At 37.9% G+C, this 19,873-nt stretch overlaps 5 protein-coding genes across 5 annotated transcripts; all 5 read right to left on the minus strand.

Moving 5' to 3' along the window:
* Positions 1-421: 421 nt before the first annotated feature.
* Positions 422-2,460, minus strand: LOC103325075 (GDSL esterase/lipase At1g29670-like). Its single transcript, XM_089048466.1, has 6 exons — positions 2,211-2,460; positions 1,773-1,897; positions 1,440-1,685; positions 1,277-1,350; positions 1,104-1,228; positions 422-1,006 (listed from the first exon to the last, which is right to left on the minus strand). The coding sequence occupies exons 1-6, from the start codon at positions 2,458-2,460 to the stop codon at positions 774-776; spliced, it is 1,053 nt and encodes a 350-aa protein (XP_088904592.1). The 3' UTR covers positions 422-773.
* Positions 2,461-3,022: 562 nt separating this feature from the next.
* Positions 3,023-5,153, minus strand: LOC103325051 (GDSL esterase/lipase At1g29670-like). Its single transcript, XM_089049398.1, has 5 exons — positions 4,745-5,153; positions 4,366-4,490; positions 4,029-4,274; positions 3,665-3,911; positions 3,023-3,425 (listed from the first exon to the last, which is right to left on the minus strand). Exons 1-5 carry the CDS (start codon positions 5,004-5,006, stop codon positions 3,184-3,186), a joined length of 1,122 nt encoding a protein of 373 aa, XP_088905524.1. The 5' UTR covers positions 5,007-5,153; the 3' UTR covers positions 3,023-3,183.
* Positions 5,154-7,034: 1,881 nt separating this feature from the next.
* On the minus strand, positions 7,035-9,917 carry LOC103325052 (GDSL esterase/lipase At5g45670-like). Its single transcript, XM_008227183.2, has 5 exons — positions 9,569-9,917; positions 8,893-9,017; positions 8,546-8,791; positions 7,877-8,132; positions 7,035-7,532 (listed from the first exon to the last, which is right to left on the minus strand). The coding sequence occupies exons 1-5, from the start codon at positions 9,810-9,812 to the stop codon at positions 7,309-7,311; spliced, it is 1,095 nt and encodes a 364-aa protein (XP_008225405.1). The 5' UTR covers positions 9,813-9,917; the 3' UTR covers positions 7,035-7,308.
* A 2,670-nt stretch (positions 9,918-12,587) lies between these two features.
* LOC103325073 (pescadillo homolog) lies at positions 12,588-16,569 on the minus strand. The gene is made up of 13 exons (XM_008227206.3): positions 16,503-16,569; positions 16,304-16,389; positions 15,831-16,079; positions 15,608-15,730; positions 15,401-15,485; positions 15,182-15,292; positions 14,880-14,973; positions 14,466-14,752; positions 14,189-14,296; positions 13,905-14,026; positions 13,601-13,712; positions 13,289-13,495; positions 12,588-12,943 (listed from the first exon to the last, which is right to left on the minus strand). Exons 1-13 carry the CDS (start codon positions 16,524-16,526, stop codon positions 12,872-12,874), a joined length of 1,680 nt encoding a protein of 559 aa, XP_008225428.2. The 5' UTR covers positions 16,527-16,569; the 3' UTR covers positions 12,588-12,871.
* Positions 16,570-17,815: 1,246 nt separating this feature from the next.
* Positions 17,816-18,903, minus strand: LOC103325050 (adenine phosphoribosyltransferase). Its single transcript, XM_008227181.3, is given in 3 exon segments — positions 17,816-18,145; positions 18,235-18,621; positions 18,623-18,903. Coding segments are annotated over 3 exon segments (636 nt in total). The 5' UTR covers positions 18,707-18,903; the 3' UTR covers positions 17,816-17,980.
* Positions 18,904-19,873: the final 970 nt, after the last annotated feature.

Here is a 19,873-nt window from a genome sequence, read left to right on the forward strand (position 1 = left end):
AAGTTGAAACTAATTCATGACATCAAATGCATCCTTTTAAATTAGATTTTCACCGATCACAGATCGATAGTGATAGTTTGTAAAAGAAAGAAAGAAAAAAAAAAGATTTTGACCACTTCTTCTACTTGTTGAGATATGGTCACTTTTGAAACTTTATCAAACGAAGGTGACAATAAAATATTAATCCCATGTCAGCAGGGGCGGATCTATTAAGGCACAAGGAGGTGCAGCTGCACCTCCCTTCGCCGGAAAAACCATTGTAGGTGCTTCAAATTGCCCTTTTGCTTAACTGGTGTACAGATTACCTTATTTCCATTTTCAACATTTAAATAAATGTCTTTGTCTTTTTACTTTTATTTATTTTTATATTACTCCATTTACTTAAGTTTACAATGTAAATAAGGAAGTACCCCCTATTTGGATTCAAATAAAAATACTAGAAAATCCAATTCCCACCAAATAAAAATATGAAAATTCGGTTTTAGTGCAAAATACGATTTAGGCTAAAAATGATGGCTCATTAAGTCAATATATACTTCATACTAAAATCCCATAAAATCAAGTTTTCTTATTTGATGTATAAGGAATAAAAGCCGCCAAAAATTATCTTGAGAAAATGATTATTCCGAAAAACCATTTTCATACTTAGTCAATATTGCACCTCTGCTAAAAAATTTCTGGATCCGCCAATGCATGTCAGGTAACAATTCATTGATCAGATTCTATGGGGAAGATTAATTTCCCAGTGAACTTTATTTGCTTGGCTTCTAGGGCTACATGCATGATGATAGACTAAGCTGAACAAGGTGACTGATATCCAACGGATAAGTGTCGGACGGATCAACCTCGATGTATGTTCTTCTTGCAGTGATTTGATTCAAAGCCTCAGTAGGATGAAATCCGTCCCAGAACGCATACTCACTCCTATTCTGGCATGGAGTTTGGCCAGCAGCACATTGACCCAAATTATTCACTGGGCAGCACCCAACATTCACAACCTCGAAACCTGAAAACGAACAAAAAGAATTAATTAATTTGTTAATTAATGTCACTTGTATTAATTAAGCATGGTTAATTAGTCCCAAGAATTAATTTATTTGTACCAGCAGCTGCTGGGTCCCCTGAAGCCATTCCAAAGCTGTTGACATAGATGAATTTTGCATCGGTCAGATTGGTGTTTAGCTGATTGACTAGAGCTAAAAGCTTTTGGTTAAAAAGTTGGACCGCACTGTTCATATTATTCACACATGCGGACCCTTTTGTGCCAAATGTTGACATTGCATTTGGGGTGCAGCCAATTGGTCCCAATCCAATCAAGGCCACCTTCCTCGCTCCATTCTTGTACAAGCTCTGTTAAAACAATATGAAACAAATTAACAATAAATTTTCAATTAAATATGATAATATAGTCTTTTAAAGCCAAATTAATAATTACTAACCGCTATTTGACAAGAATATTTATCAATAAGAACTGTGGCGTACTGTTCAGGATTATATATGCGACTGGTGTCATAATATTGAGGCAGGAAATAGTTGTTTATGTAGTCATTGCTGCCCATTCCCACTGAATATAAGCATTTGTTTAAATACTGCAAAGCCGATTGGTTATTTCCAAGTGTGGAAGCAATGCGTGAGACTGTGACTTGGTGATTTTGTAGCTGCTGATCTAAGCTGATACGAGCACCCTGCATGGAGGTTAATTTTTTTTAATTAGCTAGGGTTTGAATGTATATAATAAGTCATGTTATTGTGATTAATTAGTAATTACGTACCACTTGGAAGCCAGTTTCTGCTCGAATTCCTGCCGAGCCTGATGCGTAGTTCAGACCTTTTAAAATGTCTGGGCCTCTAGTAGCTCCAAATGATGGGATGGGGTTCTCAAAACCCAACAGTTGAGCTGTAATGTAAACATGTCATGGTAATTAGCCTCATTCCTGCATGCTTGCAACCGTACTTATAATACGGTCCACTTTTTATTTAAGTAAAACTGGTTCTAAATACGTGCTATCATCTGCAAACCACACGTATCAAGTAAACTTAAATATTTTGTAACCGTAAAAGTTTAAACCTAACACGACCTAGAAAACATATATGCTCATGCTCAAACCAATAAGCAAACAAAACAAGAGGAGAATATATGTGAACAAACAACAATTATAGCGAGCACGTTAAATTAAAGAGATTCAGAAAAGAGTGATGCAATACAAGACCTAGTATGTCAACTGTGGTCCGGCCATTGCAAAATCTTCCCGTCGGTCCTGTTGGAAAATCAATCCCGTAAGGTTGGTAGTTGGCGTTAGCAAAGCTCAGGAGGTTGTTATTATTGCCATTATCAGCCAATGAATCACCAAAAATGAAAAAACAAGGTACTTGTGGTGCTCCATTAACAAGACGAGATTGCGAAATTGAAACCACCAAAACAAGAATCAGGATGAACCCTAATGCTATCGCTTTTGCCATTATGAAATTATAGCAAAGCAAAGGAGGCAGGAGAGAGCGTTTATGGAGGGGAGCCAGTTTTGTCCTTTTAAATGAGATTTTGACCATCGGCTTGTTTCAGATATCAGTTTTGTAACCCATCAAAAGAATGTGCTGTGGAGGTTTTGATTGATTGATTACTAATTGGTCAACTCAGACTTGCCAGTTCATGGTTCGTTAACTACATTCTTATTTTATTTTTTAAGAGAAACAGAAATACCTAAGCTATTGACGTGCAAGCTTTCAGCATGTACCGACCCGACCCAACAACTTGTTCACTCGGGTAAGCCCTTTAAAATGGGCCAAAATGGAAAAGAGATCATGAACGAGTTCATCCCATGCATAGGTTTTGAGCCAGCCCATGGTCCATTGACTTTTGCTAAAGTCCATCTAAAGCCCTAGAACTTCTTCTTTTTTGAGAGAAATATTAATCAAATAGCTAGGTACTACCAATAACCAAACTCACTTTTTTTTTTCTTTTTCAATTGTTGGGAGGGAAGATTTGAACTTAATATCGTGTCCAAAATCGGAAAATGAAGTACCATTAGATCAAAAGTTAGTTGGTAAAACCCAACTTATCAACGGAAAAAATGCATATGATATGTGACAATTACATTCTTATCTAGCAACAAACATATTTGTTGCTTGGATGAAGAAAAGATTTCACATGAATTTTATTTGCAAGGATTCTAGGCTTCTAGGTAACTAGATCGCTGAGACTTGAGGCTCAAGCTGTAGCTGAACTAAGTGACTGATATCCATTGGATAAGTGTCTGAAGCGTTATAAGCTGAGTAGGTTCTGCTGGCAGTGATTAAATTGGAGGCCTCACTAGGATGAAATCCGTCCCAGAAAACATAATCAGTCCTATTCTGGCATGGAGTTTTGTTAGGAGCACATTGACCATATTGATCCACTTCACAGCACCCAGCATCCAAAACCTTGAACCCTGAAATTATAAAACCAAAACCAAAACAAAAACAAATATTCAATTTCATACTCTCTTTTTTTTCTTTTTCCGAGGTTAAAAAGGGGAGGGGGTTTATCACACACACTGACAAGGTACCCTGGGGGTTTGAATCTCAGACCACTAGGCTAGACCCCGTTGGCTTCAATTCCATACTTAATATAGCAGAAAAAAAAAAAAAACAGAAAAAGGAGAGAGATTCAGAATTGAATTATATGTACCAACTAATGTAGGGTCCCCTGAGCCCATTTCATAGCTGTTGACATAGATGAATTTTGAATCAGTAAAATTGGTGTTGAGCTCATCCACAAGAGCCACAAGCTTTTGATTAAATTGTTGGGATGCATTGTTCAATTTTTCCACACAAGAAGATCCATTGGTGCCATAGGTCTTAATTGCATCTGGGGTGCAGCCAATTAGCCCCAGGCCAACCAAAGAAACCTTCCTTGCTCCATACATGCGCAACCTCTTTCAAAACATAATACATCAAGCAAATGAATCAAATTTTGTTGTTGTTTTGGTTGTTTCAATCAAATTCATTTAATCTCAATGAAATTTGGAAAAACAATTCATGCATTTACTAACCAGTATTTGCTGGGTGTATTGTTTGATAAGAACTTCTGCATATTCCTCAAGGGTATATTCTTTACTGGTCTGGTAATACTGAGGCAGGAAGTAATTGTTAATGTAGTCATTGCTGCCCATCCCAACTGAATATAAGCACTTGTTTAAGTGCTTTTTGGCTAAGCTTCTCTTCCCAAGTATGTCGATAATTCGCAAGACTGTGGTTCTGTGATTCTTCAGCTGTTCTCCCATGCTGATACGTGCACCCTGCAAGAGCAAATTTTTAAGTGCTTGATAATTAGACACTGGAAATTAACCTGTCAAATGCAAAAGTTAATCAAGTGATTTAAGTATATACCAACTGCCTCCCACTTTCTTTTCGAATTCCTGCTGCACCAGATGCATAATTCACACCTTTAACTATTTCAGAGCCATTGGCATAAGCAAATGGTGGAATGTAGTTTTCAAATCCCAGAAGCTCAGCTGTAATGAGAAAATGTTCAATTAGCACAAACCAGTCTTGTGTTTATATCTTTTAAACACAATTAAAGGACCCCAAAATGCGAGAAACACTTGTGTGGAACGGGGATATTACTGTTTTGCACTTGGCATACCATGATTGGCTACCCTTTTGAAAACAGAACATAAACTACAAAGTAAACAATCTTATCTCAAAGCAATTTGCATATTGAAGCAAAAACGAAATAAGAAGATGAAGGTAAAAAAGAGGTCCAGACCAAGCACATCAACTATGTTTCGGCCATTGCAGAACCTTCCTGTTGGGCCCTGAGGAAAGTCAACGCCATAGGGACTGTAGTTGACTTTGGCAAATGTGGGAAGCAAGTTGTTGTTGCCATTATCAGACACAGAGTCTCCAAATATGAAAAAGCAGGGCACCTGTGGCTCTCTCACCTGTGGCTTTCCCTGAACAAAATGTTGAGTGTTCAACACCAAATATAGAGCAGTTGCTACCAACAATAGTTTCATGCCACAAGCCATTTTGAACGCAGAAAGCAGAAGAAGGAATTTGGAAAAATTATTTTAAGTCAAGATTAAGGAATGGAAAAGAATGAGGCAGAAAACGAAAGCCAGAGTGGCTACTTTTATAGGCTAGGATAATGGAACTGTCAGACTAAGAACCAACTGCATTATGAAAAGGCTTAATACCACAAATGGTGGTAAAAATCAGTCGTGTAGTTTTTATTGTTTTTAAATTACCCAAATGAAGAGTATGATCATTTGGCGCTTATTGCACGCAATTATGGAGACCCAATAATGAAATAGGTACAAAATAATACTTTTGCACGTGACGCGACGCATACATGAACTTCACCTTACACAAAATTGACGAAAATTGAAGATTTGACAGAACACCACAAGCAAAATTGCCTAAACCACATAGGCAATTTTAAGCCTTATGCCTAAATTGACATTATCAAGTTAGGTAAGAATAAATAACAAGCCTTGCTGTGTCTTGTTGGCAGAAAGAATCTAAATAGTTTTCTTGACAAACGGTAGCTGCAAGAGAAAGTAGCTGCCACATGCAGTGATATTAGAAAACAAAAAAAGAAGTAAATCTTCACATGCTTCCTAGACTTCTAATTGGAATGTCCTTTTTCACACCAAAATATCACATGCATTCGATACTATACGCTAGAGAAATAATCGAATTTTTGGTAGGGTATGACACTTCCAAATTTCTTTCCACACCAGGCTCGAGATGTTATGTGATGTGTGAGAATTTCCTCCAACTAGCGCTCTATGTATTGAATGTAGTGTGTGGTATCCTGATTTAACTGAATGAACTCCATTGGATGTCGAAGGCCAAATCATATGATCAGGTTGCCTAGAGACCCCAATTGGCAGAGCACGAATTCTTTTTTTTTTTTTTTTCAAAATTAATGTATTTACTAACATTGTCCAACCGCCAAGAGCTGCTAAATTAACTCCGACATCAATTGAGGAGCATGGGTTGGAACAAGACCAATAGGAGCAATAATGACTCCAATCTGAGTGACCCAATTATGAGACCAAATGTTGGTGCTTTCACCATTCATAATAAGCCTTCTAGCTTTACTCATAACAGCATCTTTGCCACCTAAAATGCTCGACCAGATCCAAGAGGATCTACTTCCCAGCCAGCAAAGCATCCTTGAAGTCACAACCAGAATAGTATCCGGTTTCAAGAACCGCACCCATAAAGCGTACGGGTTGTTGACTACACTGCAGTATATGCAAGTACTAGTAAATACATATGTGGCTCTGATTTATGCTGATTACATAAAAGAAAGTGAATTATTAGCTCTTATTATTAAAATAGTTTTCACGTTTCCCACATTGCCTGGTGCCTGTAGCCAAAACTAACAGGACGACAAACGATCCATAAAAGCATGCCCTACTTATCTTTGCAGCGAGCAGGCAAAATAACAGTCTTTCCAGCGTCTGCCGGATGCATGAAAGCTCCACGAATATACAATGAAATATCTTATTTTGTCTTCTCACACTCCAAAACCCTAGCTAGTAATAATGTCACTCTGAATCCAACCCTAGCTACCATTATATATATATATATATGGTCAGAATCCCGGGACACATTTTGACACACATTTTAGATCATTGGATTTAAACACTGAACGGTTGAGATTGGATCTGATTTATACACATTTTTTTAATTTTTTTAAAACAAAACGAATATCTTTGGAAATATAATGTGTGTCAAAAAGTTAATCTAAAAGTAAAAAGTTGTGGCTTACATAAATGTTATTGTAGGATATTTTGAACAAAAAAGTTTGAATTATTCTGTGTAAAAACGTGAACGGTGTGCCAAGAAATTTTTTCAAAAGAAAAGACAAGTGATTGTCTTTCGACAATGACATGATGGTGGGGATGACGCTGTGATATTGCAATTCACCTATTCAACCTACATCTATATACTGTATATATATGTTCTCTCTGTTTTTTTGTAGGGAAAAAAAGTTAGAAAATAATTGAGACAAGGTCGGTGCCGTACGTCCATTCAAACTCATATTCACAGCCAAACAAACTCATTTTCGTATTGATATAATTTAAACCTTTCAGTACACAAGAAGAAGAAGATCACAAATTTGATGAACATCTCAAAATTCTAAAGACCAAACACGATCACTGCAACAAAGAATACCATGACGTAATGCATGATATATATAATATATGTTTTTTATATATAGTAGCTAAGTTATTTTTCTCATTTGAATCTTATGGTGCATGCATGATTATATGTCACTGCAACCATTGATTCAAAATGTGCAGGAGGAGGATTTGATTAAAGCAGAGCGAGCCGGCGAATATCGACAGGGTAAGCGTCCGAGGCACGAACAGCGCTGTATGCTCTCCTTGCTACGACGTTGTTTCCGGCCTCAGTTGGATGAAATGCATCCCAAAACAGATACTCATTCCTATTTTGGCATGGAGTTTGGAGAGGAAGACATGTAATTTGGCCATTGTTCCTCCCTACCCCACAGCACCCTGCGTTTGTAACTCTAAATCCTGAAATCAAAACAAACAAAGAAAAAAAGAACGTTCCAATCGCGTCACATAATTGTTCTCCTAAAAGTTAAAAAGTGAAAATAAAAATTACCACTAAGTTTTAAGTAATATTTGTTTTTGTGACAAATGTACCTTTAATTGATTCTGTAAAAATTAACGAAAAAGCGAGATGTGACCAAGCTACTTCATTACTTAACTGGTTATGTGACCGCTTTTTCGTTAATTTGAACGGAATGAACTAAAAGAAGAAGATCAAATACGGTAGAAATGTCACAAAATAAAACAGCAGTTGTATTTTGAAGTTGAATAAAAGAGGGGGTTTTGTAATTAGCCCTTGTATTTACCATATTGTGCAGGGCTGGTTATTATGTCCTGGAAAATGCCATAAGAGTCTACGAAGATAACTCTTGCATCTGATAGGTTAGTGTTGAATTCATTGGCAAGTGCCTTCAGCTTGCTATTGAAAATTTGGTTTGCGGAGTTAATTTTTTCTACGCATGACGCACCATCTGGGCTATTTTGGGCCAATTCATTTGGACTGCATCCTATTTGACCAATTCCAAACAACACAATCTTCCTTGCTCCATAATTGTACAAAATCTATACAACACACGCCAATCAGCATTCAACAATTAAAAGTATAATTCTTGTAAAGAAAACCAAATAATGGAAACTGGCTGTGTATAGGTATATATGTATGTATGTATAATGTATGCATGCACACGAAACAAGTACCCAAGTACATACGCATCTACAACTGTATACATAAATAGAACTCGACCCCAAGAAGGCCCAAATATCAACTCAAAGATGGGCCTGGTGAGAGAATAAGTTAAGGCCCATTTTAAACATGGGCAAGATTTGGGCTCATAGTTATCAAATTCATATGAGATTAATAAGAAATGTTCCTTCATCAAATTGTCAGACAATATAAGATGTAAGATGCAACCATGAAAATGTTTTTGATGAACCTAAATGCACAAAAAATGAATGGAATGGGGAGAAAGACTAACCCTTAGTTGTTGGCTGTAATCTTGGATAAGAGAAGTAGCATATTCCTCGGGAGTAAATTGGTTGCCGGTGGAGTAAAATTGTGGCATGAAATAGTTGTTGAGGTAATCATTGCTGCCTAACCCAACTGAGTATATGCATTTACCCAGATAATTTGCAGCTTGGTCCTCATCGCCAAGGAAGTTTACAACTTGGGACACTACGTTCTGGTAATTCTTTACCTGACCACTAAATGTAATCCGGCCTCCCTGCAACATTCAAAAACATGATTAGAATATAATTAACATTATAAACACATGCATAATTATGTTTTAGTGAATATATGTGTCATGAAAAAGGTTGTAATTACCAATTGACGTCCAGTTTCCTCTCTAATCCCAGCAGCTGCAGATGCAAAGTTTACTCCTTTGAGTATATCTTGGCCTCTAGCAGTTGCATATGGTGGAATATAATCATCAAAACCCAAAAGCTCAGCTGCAGATAATTTGAAGGACACTTGATCATCAGTACATGTATCATATAGAGTTATGCTGAATTTTACTGTTTTGGTTTTTTACGTTTTACACAAGCAGATTTCTTTTCCTGATCTTGAATTATGTGACCATGTAGTTTATTTTTGGGATTTCTGGGTTTTTTAGAAAGCAACAGATGAAAGGCTCAGAGAAATAAATTTCAGTCTTAAATGTCATAAATGAGGGAGGCAGACGGGTTGAGACCTACTGTAGCATTCTTTATTGTTATTTTATTTTCAAAGAAATGAATAGGAGAGGCATGGTACTTTAACAAATGGTCCCTCAGAATGCAGATGATAATCATAAAGGCTGCATGCATCCAAAATCCAAGACACACAGAGAAGTCTTAGTTTCAAAATCCCATTACCAAAACGCTTAACTACTTCCTAGAGCATGATTAGATGAGGCAACTGAAGAGATTACGTGATCATTAACAAGTTAGCAGAAAATGATATTATGGAGAGAGAGAGAGAGAGAGAGAGAGAGAGAGAGAGAAGGGCGGTGGGAGCTTACCAACAACATCAACAGTGGTTTTGCCGTTGGAAAATCTTCCAGTAGGTCCACCAAAGTCGATCCCATAAGGCAAATAATCAGCTCTGGCTAAGGACTGAAGCTGGTTATTATTGCCATTATCGACCAAAGAGTCTCCAAATATGAAGTAGCAAGGCACTTGTGGTGCAGCTCTAGCCCCAATATTGCACCACAAGTTCAACGCCAAAACCACAACCATACACACCGCCCACATTTTGTTCACCATTGGCCCAAATTTAGCAATAAAAAATTGAGGACAGCAAGGAATGAAAATGACCAAGAAGATGGAAAGGTAGATATGAATATGATGTGCGTGTGAGGAACTTAAAAGCAAGGTGCATGAGTATATATAATAGTGGGAGGCCAGCCAAAGCAAATGAGATTGGATATGTCGACATAGCTTTTACAGTTGAGAGAGTTAGTTCGATGCATTAATTTCACGCGGATATAATGTGAGACTGTCTATGGCAAAGGCCAGCTCTGACACCTCTCTCTCTCCTCTCTGCTATCTGCTCTGAATTCTCATAAGTTTTTGAATTCCAATAACTTATTGCTCTTGCATTTCATCACAGTGTTGTAACTAATCTCAATGACATTCAATCTGTAATTAATCAGCAAGGCACCACTGGCTTTCCATGCAAATTTGTGTAGTTCCTAGGACCCTAGCTAAATTTAGACACCATTAGCTTCTAGCGAGGTTTGTTCTCTAACCTATTTTTACCAATGGTGAAGGTGAGCCACTGACAACAGAAATTGGAGACCAATTTGGACGTTGAAAGGGACCACCATATATGTTCATCAATGACATTGATAAACTAAATGATAAATAATTAATGTTTAATCCTAAATGAGTATGTAACTAATTATATGTGCAGCACCCTTGCATCCAAATTCGAGTATCTCTTTCATAGTTTAGGTTATAATTTAGAGTAGTTTAGACTATCATTTGTATCAAAGAAATTAATTCAATGTGCACAGTCAATCTTCTAGAGCTCTGTGGCCCTCTGAGACAGTCTTTCTGTCCATCGTTTACTTTGGCTCATCACCAATTAGTGCATTGCAGAGCTGATGAAGCAAATTGAGAGAGAGAGAGAGAGAGAGAGAGAGAGAGAGAGAGAGAGAGAGCGCGCGCCCGCTACGTATTATGATCTTTGAAAAATGGTCATGGGGAAGAGATCACTTCAAGGGCTGAGATTCAAGACTACAGTGACCTAATTGAATGCTGTGCAGAGAGCAAAGAAGCTGTCGAGCATTGACATTGGTGTTGAACATGTTATACAAAAATGTACCAACCCACATGCCATTTAATGTGGGAGGGTGGCCAAATTAAATGTTTTGGGGGACCAAGTCATTGCATACCGTGTAAAGAAAAAAGCCTTTACCACCATCTCCCTATAACAAGATCAAGAAGAAATAACAAACGCAGTTGGTAAGAAAAGATGTCTCTGCTAGCTAAGTTGTCATTGACTTATGGCGTCGGTGGTTTCCTTTTCATGTGGAGGAGAAGACAAACAAATGAACAATGTAGTGAAAGCCAACTACAAAAGAAGCAAACCCAGCTACTCAAAACATGAGGAGCAGTATGAATCTAACTTCTTTTTTCGGCCAAAACAGTAAACACCTAACTACAAATAAGCCGAGTAACCCCAAAAACAGGTCCTTTATTAAATTTAAACCCACAAAAGAGAAGCAAACCATAGTGAAATTAGAAAGGGATATTCATGATGCAGATATCGTCAGTCAACTGGAGTTTGGACACGTTTTTCTGGTCAACTTGAAGGGGTTGAGTCAAACCTTTTTAAGCTCTCTTTTGTTTGGGTTTTAAAGTCAACCTTTTTAAGTTGACTCAGAAGGGAAAGAAAGGTGGCATAAGTTGAAAGCCCTCACCTCCATAGAAACCAACTATTTTTATCATGATTTTTCTCATCAATCCACAATGGTCCCGGAGCAGTTGGCATATATAGGTGTGCACCGCAAAGCTATCAAAGACATTATAAATCTGCTTTAATACAGGGCCTAAAAAAAAGGAAAAAAAAGAAAGAAAGAACTTGTATGATCGCTTTATCTTTTCAGCAAATTCATTCATTCTATCTCACACTCTTTATAGTGAATCAGAGCCGGGGCATTGCCCCTCTTTTTGTAACAATGCCTCCGTGCGATTTAGGCGAAAGATATCGTCAAGTTGGGAGTTTGGTTGTGAATTTGTGTAAGTAAAAAAATTTGTCTATTTCTTGTTGTTGTAAGTATGAATTACTGTTTGTTTAACACATTTTGTTATTCTAAAACTTGCTTGTAGGCTGTAGCTTGGGACAAATAGCTAAATCTTGAAATAGTAAACAAGATCAGAATTTGAATGAGAGCAGCACCAGTCCAAGACCTCATTTCATTGCTAAAACTTAATACGTCAAATGGAACTATGGGCTAATCTCAGAAGGGATAAGATGAGGAAATGATAGCATTAAAAATCCCGTGATATTTGGCACTAAGAAAAGAGTTTTTGGTCGAAAGGAGTGACACAATTGAAGAAAGGTGGTTGAGGCAGACATTACTTAGCTCATCACAACATCACTATCAAATATTTGTCTTGAGAGACTTGAATTTCGTCACCCACCACATGACCTATTTATGAGCAACGGGTCACTATTCTCCTATTACGGCCAGGATATATCCAGCAAAATCAACTCAACTGTCTTCTTCAAATCTTCTATTGATTACCAAAAGATAGGTTTTGGGGAACCCTGGGTCCAGAGGCACTCACACTGTCTCATCATATGTTGGCTATGCTTGCTACGCCAGGATTGATAAGCACTGCTAAACTCTCCATATCTAAAAGTGAAAACACATGCCAATGGGATCTAGCCCAATGAAAAATGGTCTTAACTTGCAGACTAGAGGTTTCAGGTTTGAATGGCATCATAGTTGTGCATGTGTAAGTACTTTAAACTATCGCTTGTACTCAAAACAAAAACAAAAACAAAAAAGTGAAAACACATAGCGCCTACCTGGCTCGTATTTTTTCAGGAAGCACTTGAATTCTTATTAATAAATAAGTTTCTAGCAAAAACGCTTCTGATTAGATGAGTGAAAGCTGTAAATAAAGGAATATTCAAGCAAATCCTATATAGTTATTATATATGTATTATATATATATATATATATATATATATATATGAATTGCAGAACTACCAAATTTAACCATAGGGCTCTTAATCTCAAGCAATTCCTAGATAGTGATTATCCTTAGTAACCCTCCTGATCCGACGTGACAAAAGAAGTTCAGATACTTCATGTTCCTCTAATGTTTCTCCTCCGTTGCCTAATAACATCATCAAGGCGCTTCTTTCGTTGCCTGCTTATCTGAATGAAGAAACATCCAAAAATCAGTTATCCAGGACAAAATATTATCTATTACATTTACAAGATCAAACAAAGAGGTAGCTTCTGGAGTTCTAAAGAAACATAAAACTTACAAAAATTAATGGCAAGTGAGACACAATTTTCTATTAAAGAAAACACAGCATTTGAATTCACACATAACTCTTGTTCAAGCCGGGAATTCAAATCTCAAAAAAGGTTCATAATGGAATCAAACCAAACATAAGTTTTCTGATCTGTTTTCGAACGGCTTTTTTGACCTGTTTAATTATTAATGTCACACTTGAGAGACCAATAAAAGTTGCATGATAGCATTAACAAACTTACCCTCATGCTTTCAATACTCCCCCTGATCTGACGTGACAATTGAAATAGAGACATAATTCTGTTATCCTCCTCAACTTGCTCATAATCATGATCAGGTTCTTCCCTATCAGCGCTCAGATTATCTATATTCGAGATAGATGATGAGTCTGTGATACCCTCAAGTTCCATAATTAATTCATGATGATGCTGCTTCTCATGAGCCTTCATCTGCATGCATCACGCCAGAATCTAGTTAACATCAATCAGGGACAAATAATGCTGTCATATGATCACATCATAAAATAAAATAGCAGAAATTTAAAACCTGCCTACCTTCTTCCACTTTTCCTTTGCAGCTTTTGCTTCTGCTTCTGCTGGGTTAATAACACCTTCGGTCTCGAAAGAGTCATTGTCAACAAAAGGTGACAAGTGTGGAGGAGGATCCCTGTTAAAAAGAGCACTAAATCAATCATCTTACAAGTCATGAACTTTTATTAGCCAATAGAGAAATGAAAAACACAGCTAGGAAAGGAAGCAGACCATAGAAAATGAGTCTTATAACCAGTCATTTCATCATGGTGCAAGGCAGAGAGATTAACAACACATGCAAATAAGAAAAATTGTCCTTCATGATTACCTTCCCACCAAATAATCCCCAGTTGGTAAAATGATCCGAGCATTTACACAATCATAAACCCACTGTGGGTGAACATATTCTCTACCACAGATCTTCCCATCCTGCCTTGGCCTGTCAATAATCTGCAGAACACACAAGCAGTCTAGCTGTCAGAATTGTCATACTAAAGACCGATTTTGGTTTTTTCTTTTTTCTTTTTTGGCAAGAGACAGTACATACATGTTTTCCGAGTGTGATGTCTTAACAAATCAATGACTCGGCATAAAGATATTGTAGCAGAATACCTGATGGGTGATGCTGTCATCATCTTCCTCAAAGGGAGCCCCATCTCCTTGCCAGGAAACAATTCCACCGAAAGCAGGTATGACAAAAAGCAGAGAATCTCTGTAAACCTGAACATAGATAAATTACACGCACAAGTTATTCTACTGCCGATCAACTAAAAGAAAGAAATAGCATGAGAAAATTGAGTGACACATATTAAAGGTAAGAAAATAAGTTTCAAAAAAGAAAAAAAAAATTATGATTCTGAAATCTCTGATGTAAGACTTTAGGACTTACCTCACGGTTCAAGAAAAATTTCATATCTTTGAAGAGTTTCTTGCACTCCCTCGTATCATTATCCTCTTCATCCTCGCCTGGAACATCCTCCACAAGGTGCATCAATGCACCAGGTTCACTTGAGGAGAGTTGATTCTGAAGTTGGGCAAGTCTTAGTTCAGACTCATCCACCAAAGGCCCAATCTGCTGGCTCTCAACTTTCCCAGATCCAGACAAACTTGAATATTGGCTATCCCACGCAGAGGATCGAGAGTTTGCATCGAAATACCTTGATAGAGCATAATGATCTACAATCAAACTAAATCATACTCATGCTCCATTAACACACAAAAGATCCACAACTCAACATTGCCAAGAGAGAAGATAAGGACCTCGTAGCTTCTCTTAAGCAACTAGTAAAAATGCATTGCATACCTGCTGCTAAAGCTTCCAATCGAGGATCAAGAATGGGTGGATACTTCACATTTATTGAATGATATAAATGACAATTCGCAAAGGCAAGAAGAGCCTGCACCGAGTGAGCAAAAACTTCTTATAAGAAAAGGAAAGAATAAGCTTGATGAATATTACAACTCGTGTATGATCAAGATGATCAAGTAATCGGTTCATTGGAAGGAAAGCAAAAGAAGCTGCTTAATGGATACCAAATAACATTTACGGCTAGCACATATACTGATTGAAGAAAAAACTAAAATAGAAGAATAAAAGAATGAAACCTCGTAAAACTCCAAAAAGTTTAGCATGATATTGAAGTCATCATCATCCGTCACAACTTGCTGCAAAGGGTGAGGAGCCAACCATGTGACCTTTTGCCCTTTGACCTCGGCCTGCATCGACAAACAACACAACGCTACCGTATAAATCCTCCCTACCCGAAAGATGCCACAGTTAAACATTTAAAGAAGCAGTGATATATATACAGTATGCTGCTGCACCTGATAATATATGCCTTTAACAGACACAAAGACTTTACGCAATCTATGAGTACGGGATATGTAAGCTTGCCATTCATGAGCCAACCTGGAGAAAAAAATGAAAACAACAAAAGGCCTAAGATAATCAGACTCGGAAACATGAACTGGTGCATGGAATGATGCTGTTCAACATAATTGTTATTTCATATGCTCCAAATCCAGCCTCACCTCCGACAGTTATGGATGCGTTTCACTTCAATACAGCCCTCAATAGCAGGTAAGGCGGCAAAGAGGTGAACCATTGTGAGACAGTCATCCAAATCTCTAAGAGCATCAAGGAATTTCGGATACCTGCAATTCATGGAACATAACAATTACATACAATGAGAGAGAACGAAGCAAAATGAGCATACTTTTTATTTATTTTGAATAAGAATAATTAAAAGTTAACCTCTGCAAAACAATTTTGTCTAATTTGTAAGCAGGACTTCTTTGTCTGAGAAGAGTAGCACGATCCGGGTTCTTCTTGGCCTCGGCTTTCTTTACTTTGTGTTGATAAGCCCTGATCTCTCTCAAGCGCTCGAGTAATGGTTCATGTTGGATGTATGAAACATCCTTTAAGTGATAATAAGTATGGTGATTTCCTTTCACCTTCTTCTTTGGCTCCCGAGGGAATATCCCCTTCAGAATACATACTTTCCTAAAATTTGCATGCATAGCCATAAAAATCATCATGAAATACTATTGCGTAATATGTACAAGACCGGAAAATTATTTTCTTATTGATTTCCAACAAATATATGCGGAAGTTACATATAAACTGATATGAGAATGAACGAATATACGAATTACAAGTTTAATCTGTCCTTGATCTGAAGGTAGGTATATATGGGGAAGGGAAGATGGAGAGAAAGAGAGACAGACCTGAAGAGGGGTAGACTGACTTGAAGTTGCTTGATGGCTTTTGACCTGGTGATGAACCTTGCAGCATTACCTTGGTTTTTCTTGCCCTGAAAGAAGATACGAAAAGAAAATTAAGCAGCTGCATGCGCGCGTCTAAGCGTTAGTGAATAGTGATTGATGATATAGCCGAACAACTTATCGAAGAGATTTTAGAACTTACGGGAGGCCTGTAGTGCTTCACCATGGCTGGCTGTGGAAGGAAACTCTGAGAGAGAGAGAGAGAGAGAGAGAGAGAGAGAGTTAGGGTTTTAAGCGGAGGGGAGCGGGCCGGGTCGGGTCTTCAGGGTTTTAAGCGGACAGGAGCCGGCCGGGTCTTCTTGGTACGCAAGTTAACATTCGTTTGCTTTGTTGGTTATTGGCCCAATTATGCGGACCTTAATCATAGTATTTTAGCATGAACTTTAGCCTCACAGCAACCGTTAGTATGGCTCAGACTGAACATTAATAAATGGCAGGCACAATTCTACTCGAGTGGGATTTTGGATATATGGCTCAGACTGAAAAAAATAATTTGGCCTAAGTTAGGAAGGGGAAAAGGAAACTCACACACACGGGTATTATTGAGGCTTGAACTTATGACCACTTAGAAGCACACCAAAGACATGAGCCAATCCAACTAACACCACAATGGTGCTCAAACTAAACATTAGTTTTCATCAAAAAAAATTTCCTTTGACAGGAATTTTGGATGATTCATTTTTCCTTTTTATGGCTTGCTAGCAGTCTTTTGCTTCATTGGTTACCTTGTTGGGTGCTTACAGAGAGGAACTTGACCGTACAGTGCTGCCAAATTTGATTACCGTAATGATCACCTCTGCTTTGTGTGTTATGTTACTGTATTTACGGCCTTAGTTTGATTCTGGCCTTCACTTTTCACAGATAAGTTATAAGCTGGCAAAAATTGCAGCTGATGCTGTGCCCGAGCTGCTGGATCTCATTAATCAATTCTTTATTGGCCTTTTCCAGTAGTCTGCAGAGTAAGCTTGTCTGATGATAGTGAAGTTGGGCTGGAGCAAAATGTTTAACACTCCCAAACTACCCACAAAATTTTCATTTATGCCAAGATTTGAACAAGAAAGAAAGGAAGAAAGAAAACAAATTTACTACATCTAGTTATTTCAAACACATTCAATCTTATTTCGTTCTTGTTTTTATAATAGCAAATTTACCATTTTTGTCAAATTCATCCATCCAAATGTAACCTAAGATTAAGTGGGGTGGGCAAGTACAACGTTCAAAAAATGCGTTCCTTTTTTAATACGGAAACGAAAGTCACAAAGCAAAACCTCCACGACAAGAAAGCCCAAAGAGGTCAAATTAGAAAGGAGATACAACTGAGAGGGCAAAACTATGTTCCCAAACAACAGAAGTCGAGAGGCCATGACCCACATTAGCTACAACATCTGCAGCGAAATTATCCTCCCTAAAAAATGTGTTAGTGATGTGGTAAAAAAAAATGGTGAATTTTCCATATGGAGATAACACTATAATTATTCATTATTTCTAAAATAAAGGAGCTTTTCATTTCAAGTTCATCAAACATACAAGAAGAAAATACAAATAACCCAACAGACAAAAAATTTAATGGTCGTTTTCTTTTGTGTGTAGTAAAAGGATTACAAATTAACTACATATATGTCATAAATCTTGGTGCATGGTAGAGGAACCGTATTGTAATCCCAAATCCTTGAGAATTTGGATCAAACCTTTGAAATCATTGGTGCCCAATTCAAGAAAATCCTTCAACAGCTCCCCCTCCTTCACTTCGTTTTGCACTGCCTTGACCAATTCTCTCAGCGTTCCCTGCCACCACAATCCCCAAACCCAAAAATAATTCATTATGAAAAAAAGAAGAGGAAAAAGTATTTGGTAATAAGTGAAACGGTGCGTACCGAGTGATAGAACACCGTGAGGAGCCTACGGAGCAGCGAATTTGAGACTCTGAGGACACTTTGGTAATTCTGTCCCACCCAAGCGGCTCTCTCCGAGTCCGATTCCTTTCGACCCAACTCACCCAGCCACCTGAGCAATTCGTTCGCGTCCGAAACGCCGCCGTATACCTCCGAATAGGGCAACTCCCTCCATGCGTAGTTCTTCATGTAGTCCCAGGCCGCCGACCACATGAACCCCCACCCGCCCACGAGTCCCCCTTCCAGCTTCGCCGCGACGAGCCTGGCCCGGTCAGCCCCCGAAACGTCGCCACGTGCCTGGCGGAGGTTGGCCACTCGCGTCATGAGCGAGTGGGAGAGGGAGAAGAGGGTTCGTTACTGCGAGTAGGCGAACTGACTGTGAGGGCTGCGCGGTTGTCAGGAGGAGGACGGTGAGGAAGAGAAGGGTTGGATGCGACGGTGTCGTTTTCGCCATGTTGGGTTTTTGGAGTTTCGGTGAGCGACTTGATCGACGGTTGAGAATGTTCGAGACTTTGAATTCCGTTGTATCTGAAGTGGACGGAAGAGAACGAAGAAAGGCCGGTAGGTCCCCACCGGTGGTGGAGTGGACGCCCCAGGTACAATCTGAAGGGCGGGTTGTGGGCTGGTGATGAGCCCAAAGGAAAGTTACATTATTGGGCTTTGTGGAGATGGAAAAAAAAAAAGTAATTTTGATAGTAGATAACAAATTGAAGATAGTATAACTATTTTACATTATTTACAACAAAAATATTATGTGCGGCGTTAACGCCATACCGACACGTGATGTTACTATGTTATCAAATTGACTCGAATTTTAATTAGTAGGTGGTAAGTGTGGTTACACTTTAAGAGAAAATATGTAACACCACGTTAACATTCCCCTACGTAGTTTTTTTAATTTATAGATGAACATTCACATACATAGTTTACTTCGATTATTTTTAACCATTTATTTAAGCATCATCACCGAAGAATTTCTCAATTTTTCATTGTCGACTAACGCGTGGTTTCAGGTATATTCAACCATTTATTTTTCTCTTAACTTGTAAATTCTCATTACGTCAGTCAATGTTGTCATGTTGGTATGGTTCACAACACAACCAACAGAATATGCGATATGGATCTGGATGAGGATATCCCCACCAACTTTTCCGTTCTATGTTTTTGTGGTTGAGTTGATTTTGTTTTGGAAATATCGTGTTGATGATTCAAGTTCACAAAGTGAAGGGGGTTGACTTGGTTGCCAATGAACTACTTTTGGAGTTGGATTGGATTTATATGTTGTGGTCCATATGGTAGAATTTTACGTTATAATAATTTTGTTTTTTTTAAATGATTGTTAATGAAAGGGACTTGTACCTCAAGTGATTCAGAGTAATTACTCTTCTATCTGAGTTTATGTATAAGAATACTCCTATTCCGATATCGCTTATATAAACAAATAAATAAAAGATCATTAATAATTGTAAAGCCTTGAAAGCGATTGAAATTTGGACACTCAAAGACGATAATAACAATAATCATTTTTTTAATGTTACTATCGTCGGTTTTGTAATTTGTATAATAAGAACAAAAAGAATATCTAAAATCATTACAGGCCAAACGCTTATGGCTAAGTTTT

Source organism: Prunus mume, linkage group LG3 (genome assembly GCF_029339155.1).
Source record: "Prunus mume cultivar Tortuosa linkage group LG3, ASM2933915v1, whole genome shotgun sequence".
NCBI classification, from domain to species: Eukaryota; Viridiplantae; Streptophyta; class Magnoliopsida; order Rosales; family Rosaceae; genus Prunus; species Prunus mume.

Coding starts and splice junctions, on each gene's coding strand:
- LOC103325075 (XM_089048466.1), bottom strand. CDS start 2,460: ATGGCAAAAGCGATAGCATTAGGGTTCATCCTGATTCTTGTTTTGGTG. Junction 1,351..1,439: donor AATATTCTTGTCAAATAGCG/GTTAGTAATTAT, acceptor TTGTTTTAACAG/AGCTTGTACAAGAATGGAGC. Junction 1,229..1,276: donor GGCTGCACCCCAAATGCAAT/GTCAACATTTGG, acceptor TAATATGAACAG/TGCGGTCCAACTTTTTAACC.
- LOC103325051 (XM_089049398.1), bottom strand. CDS start 5,006: ATGGCTTGTGGCATGAAACTATTGTTGGTAGCAACTGCTCTATATTTG. Junction 4,491..4,744: donor AAACATAGTTGATGTGCTTG/GTCTGGACCTCT, acceptor TTCTCATTACAG/CTGAGCTTCTGGGATTTGAA. Junction 3,912..4,028: donor AATACACCCAGCAAATACTG/GTTAGTAAATGC, acceptor ATGTTTTGAAAG/AGGTTGCGCATGTATGGAGC.
- LOC103325052 (XM_008227183.2), bottom strand. CDS start 9,812: ATGGTGAACAAAATGTGGGCGGTGTGTATGGTTGTGGTTTTGGCGTTG. Junction 8,792..8,892: donor AGGAAACTGGACGTCAATTG/GTAATTACAACC, acceptor TGAATGTTGCAG/GGAGGCCGGATTACATTTAG. Junction 8,133..8,545: donor ATTACAGCCAACAACTAAGG/GTTAGTCTTTCT, acceptor TGTGTTGTATAG/ATTTTGTACAATTATGGAGC.
- LOC103325073 (XM_008227206.3), bottom strand. CDS start 16,526: ATGGTGAAGCACTACAGGCCTCCC. Junction 15,293..15,400: donor TTAAAGGCATATATTATCAG/GTGCAGCAGCAT, acceptor TTGTCGATGCAG/GCCGAGGTCAAAGGGCAAAA. Junction 13,713..13,904: donor GGGGATTATTTGGTGGGAAG/GTAATCATGAAG, acceptor TCTTTTTAACAG/GGATCCTCCTCCACACTTGT.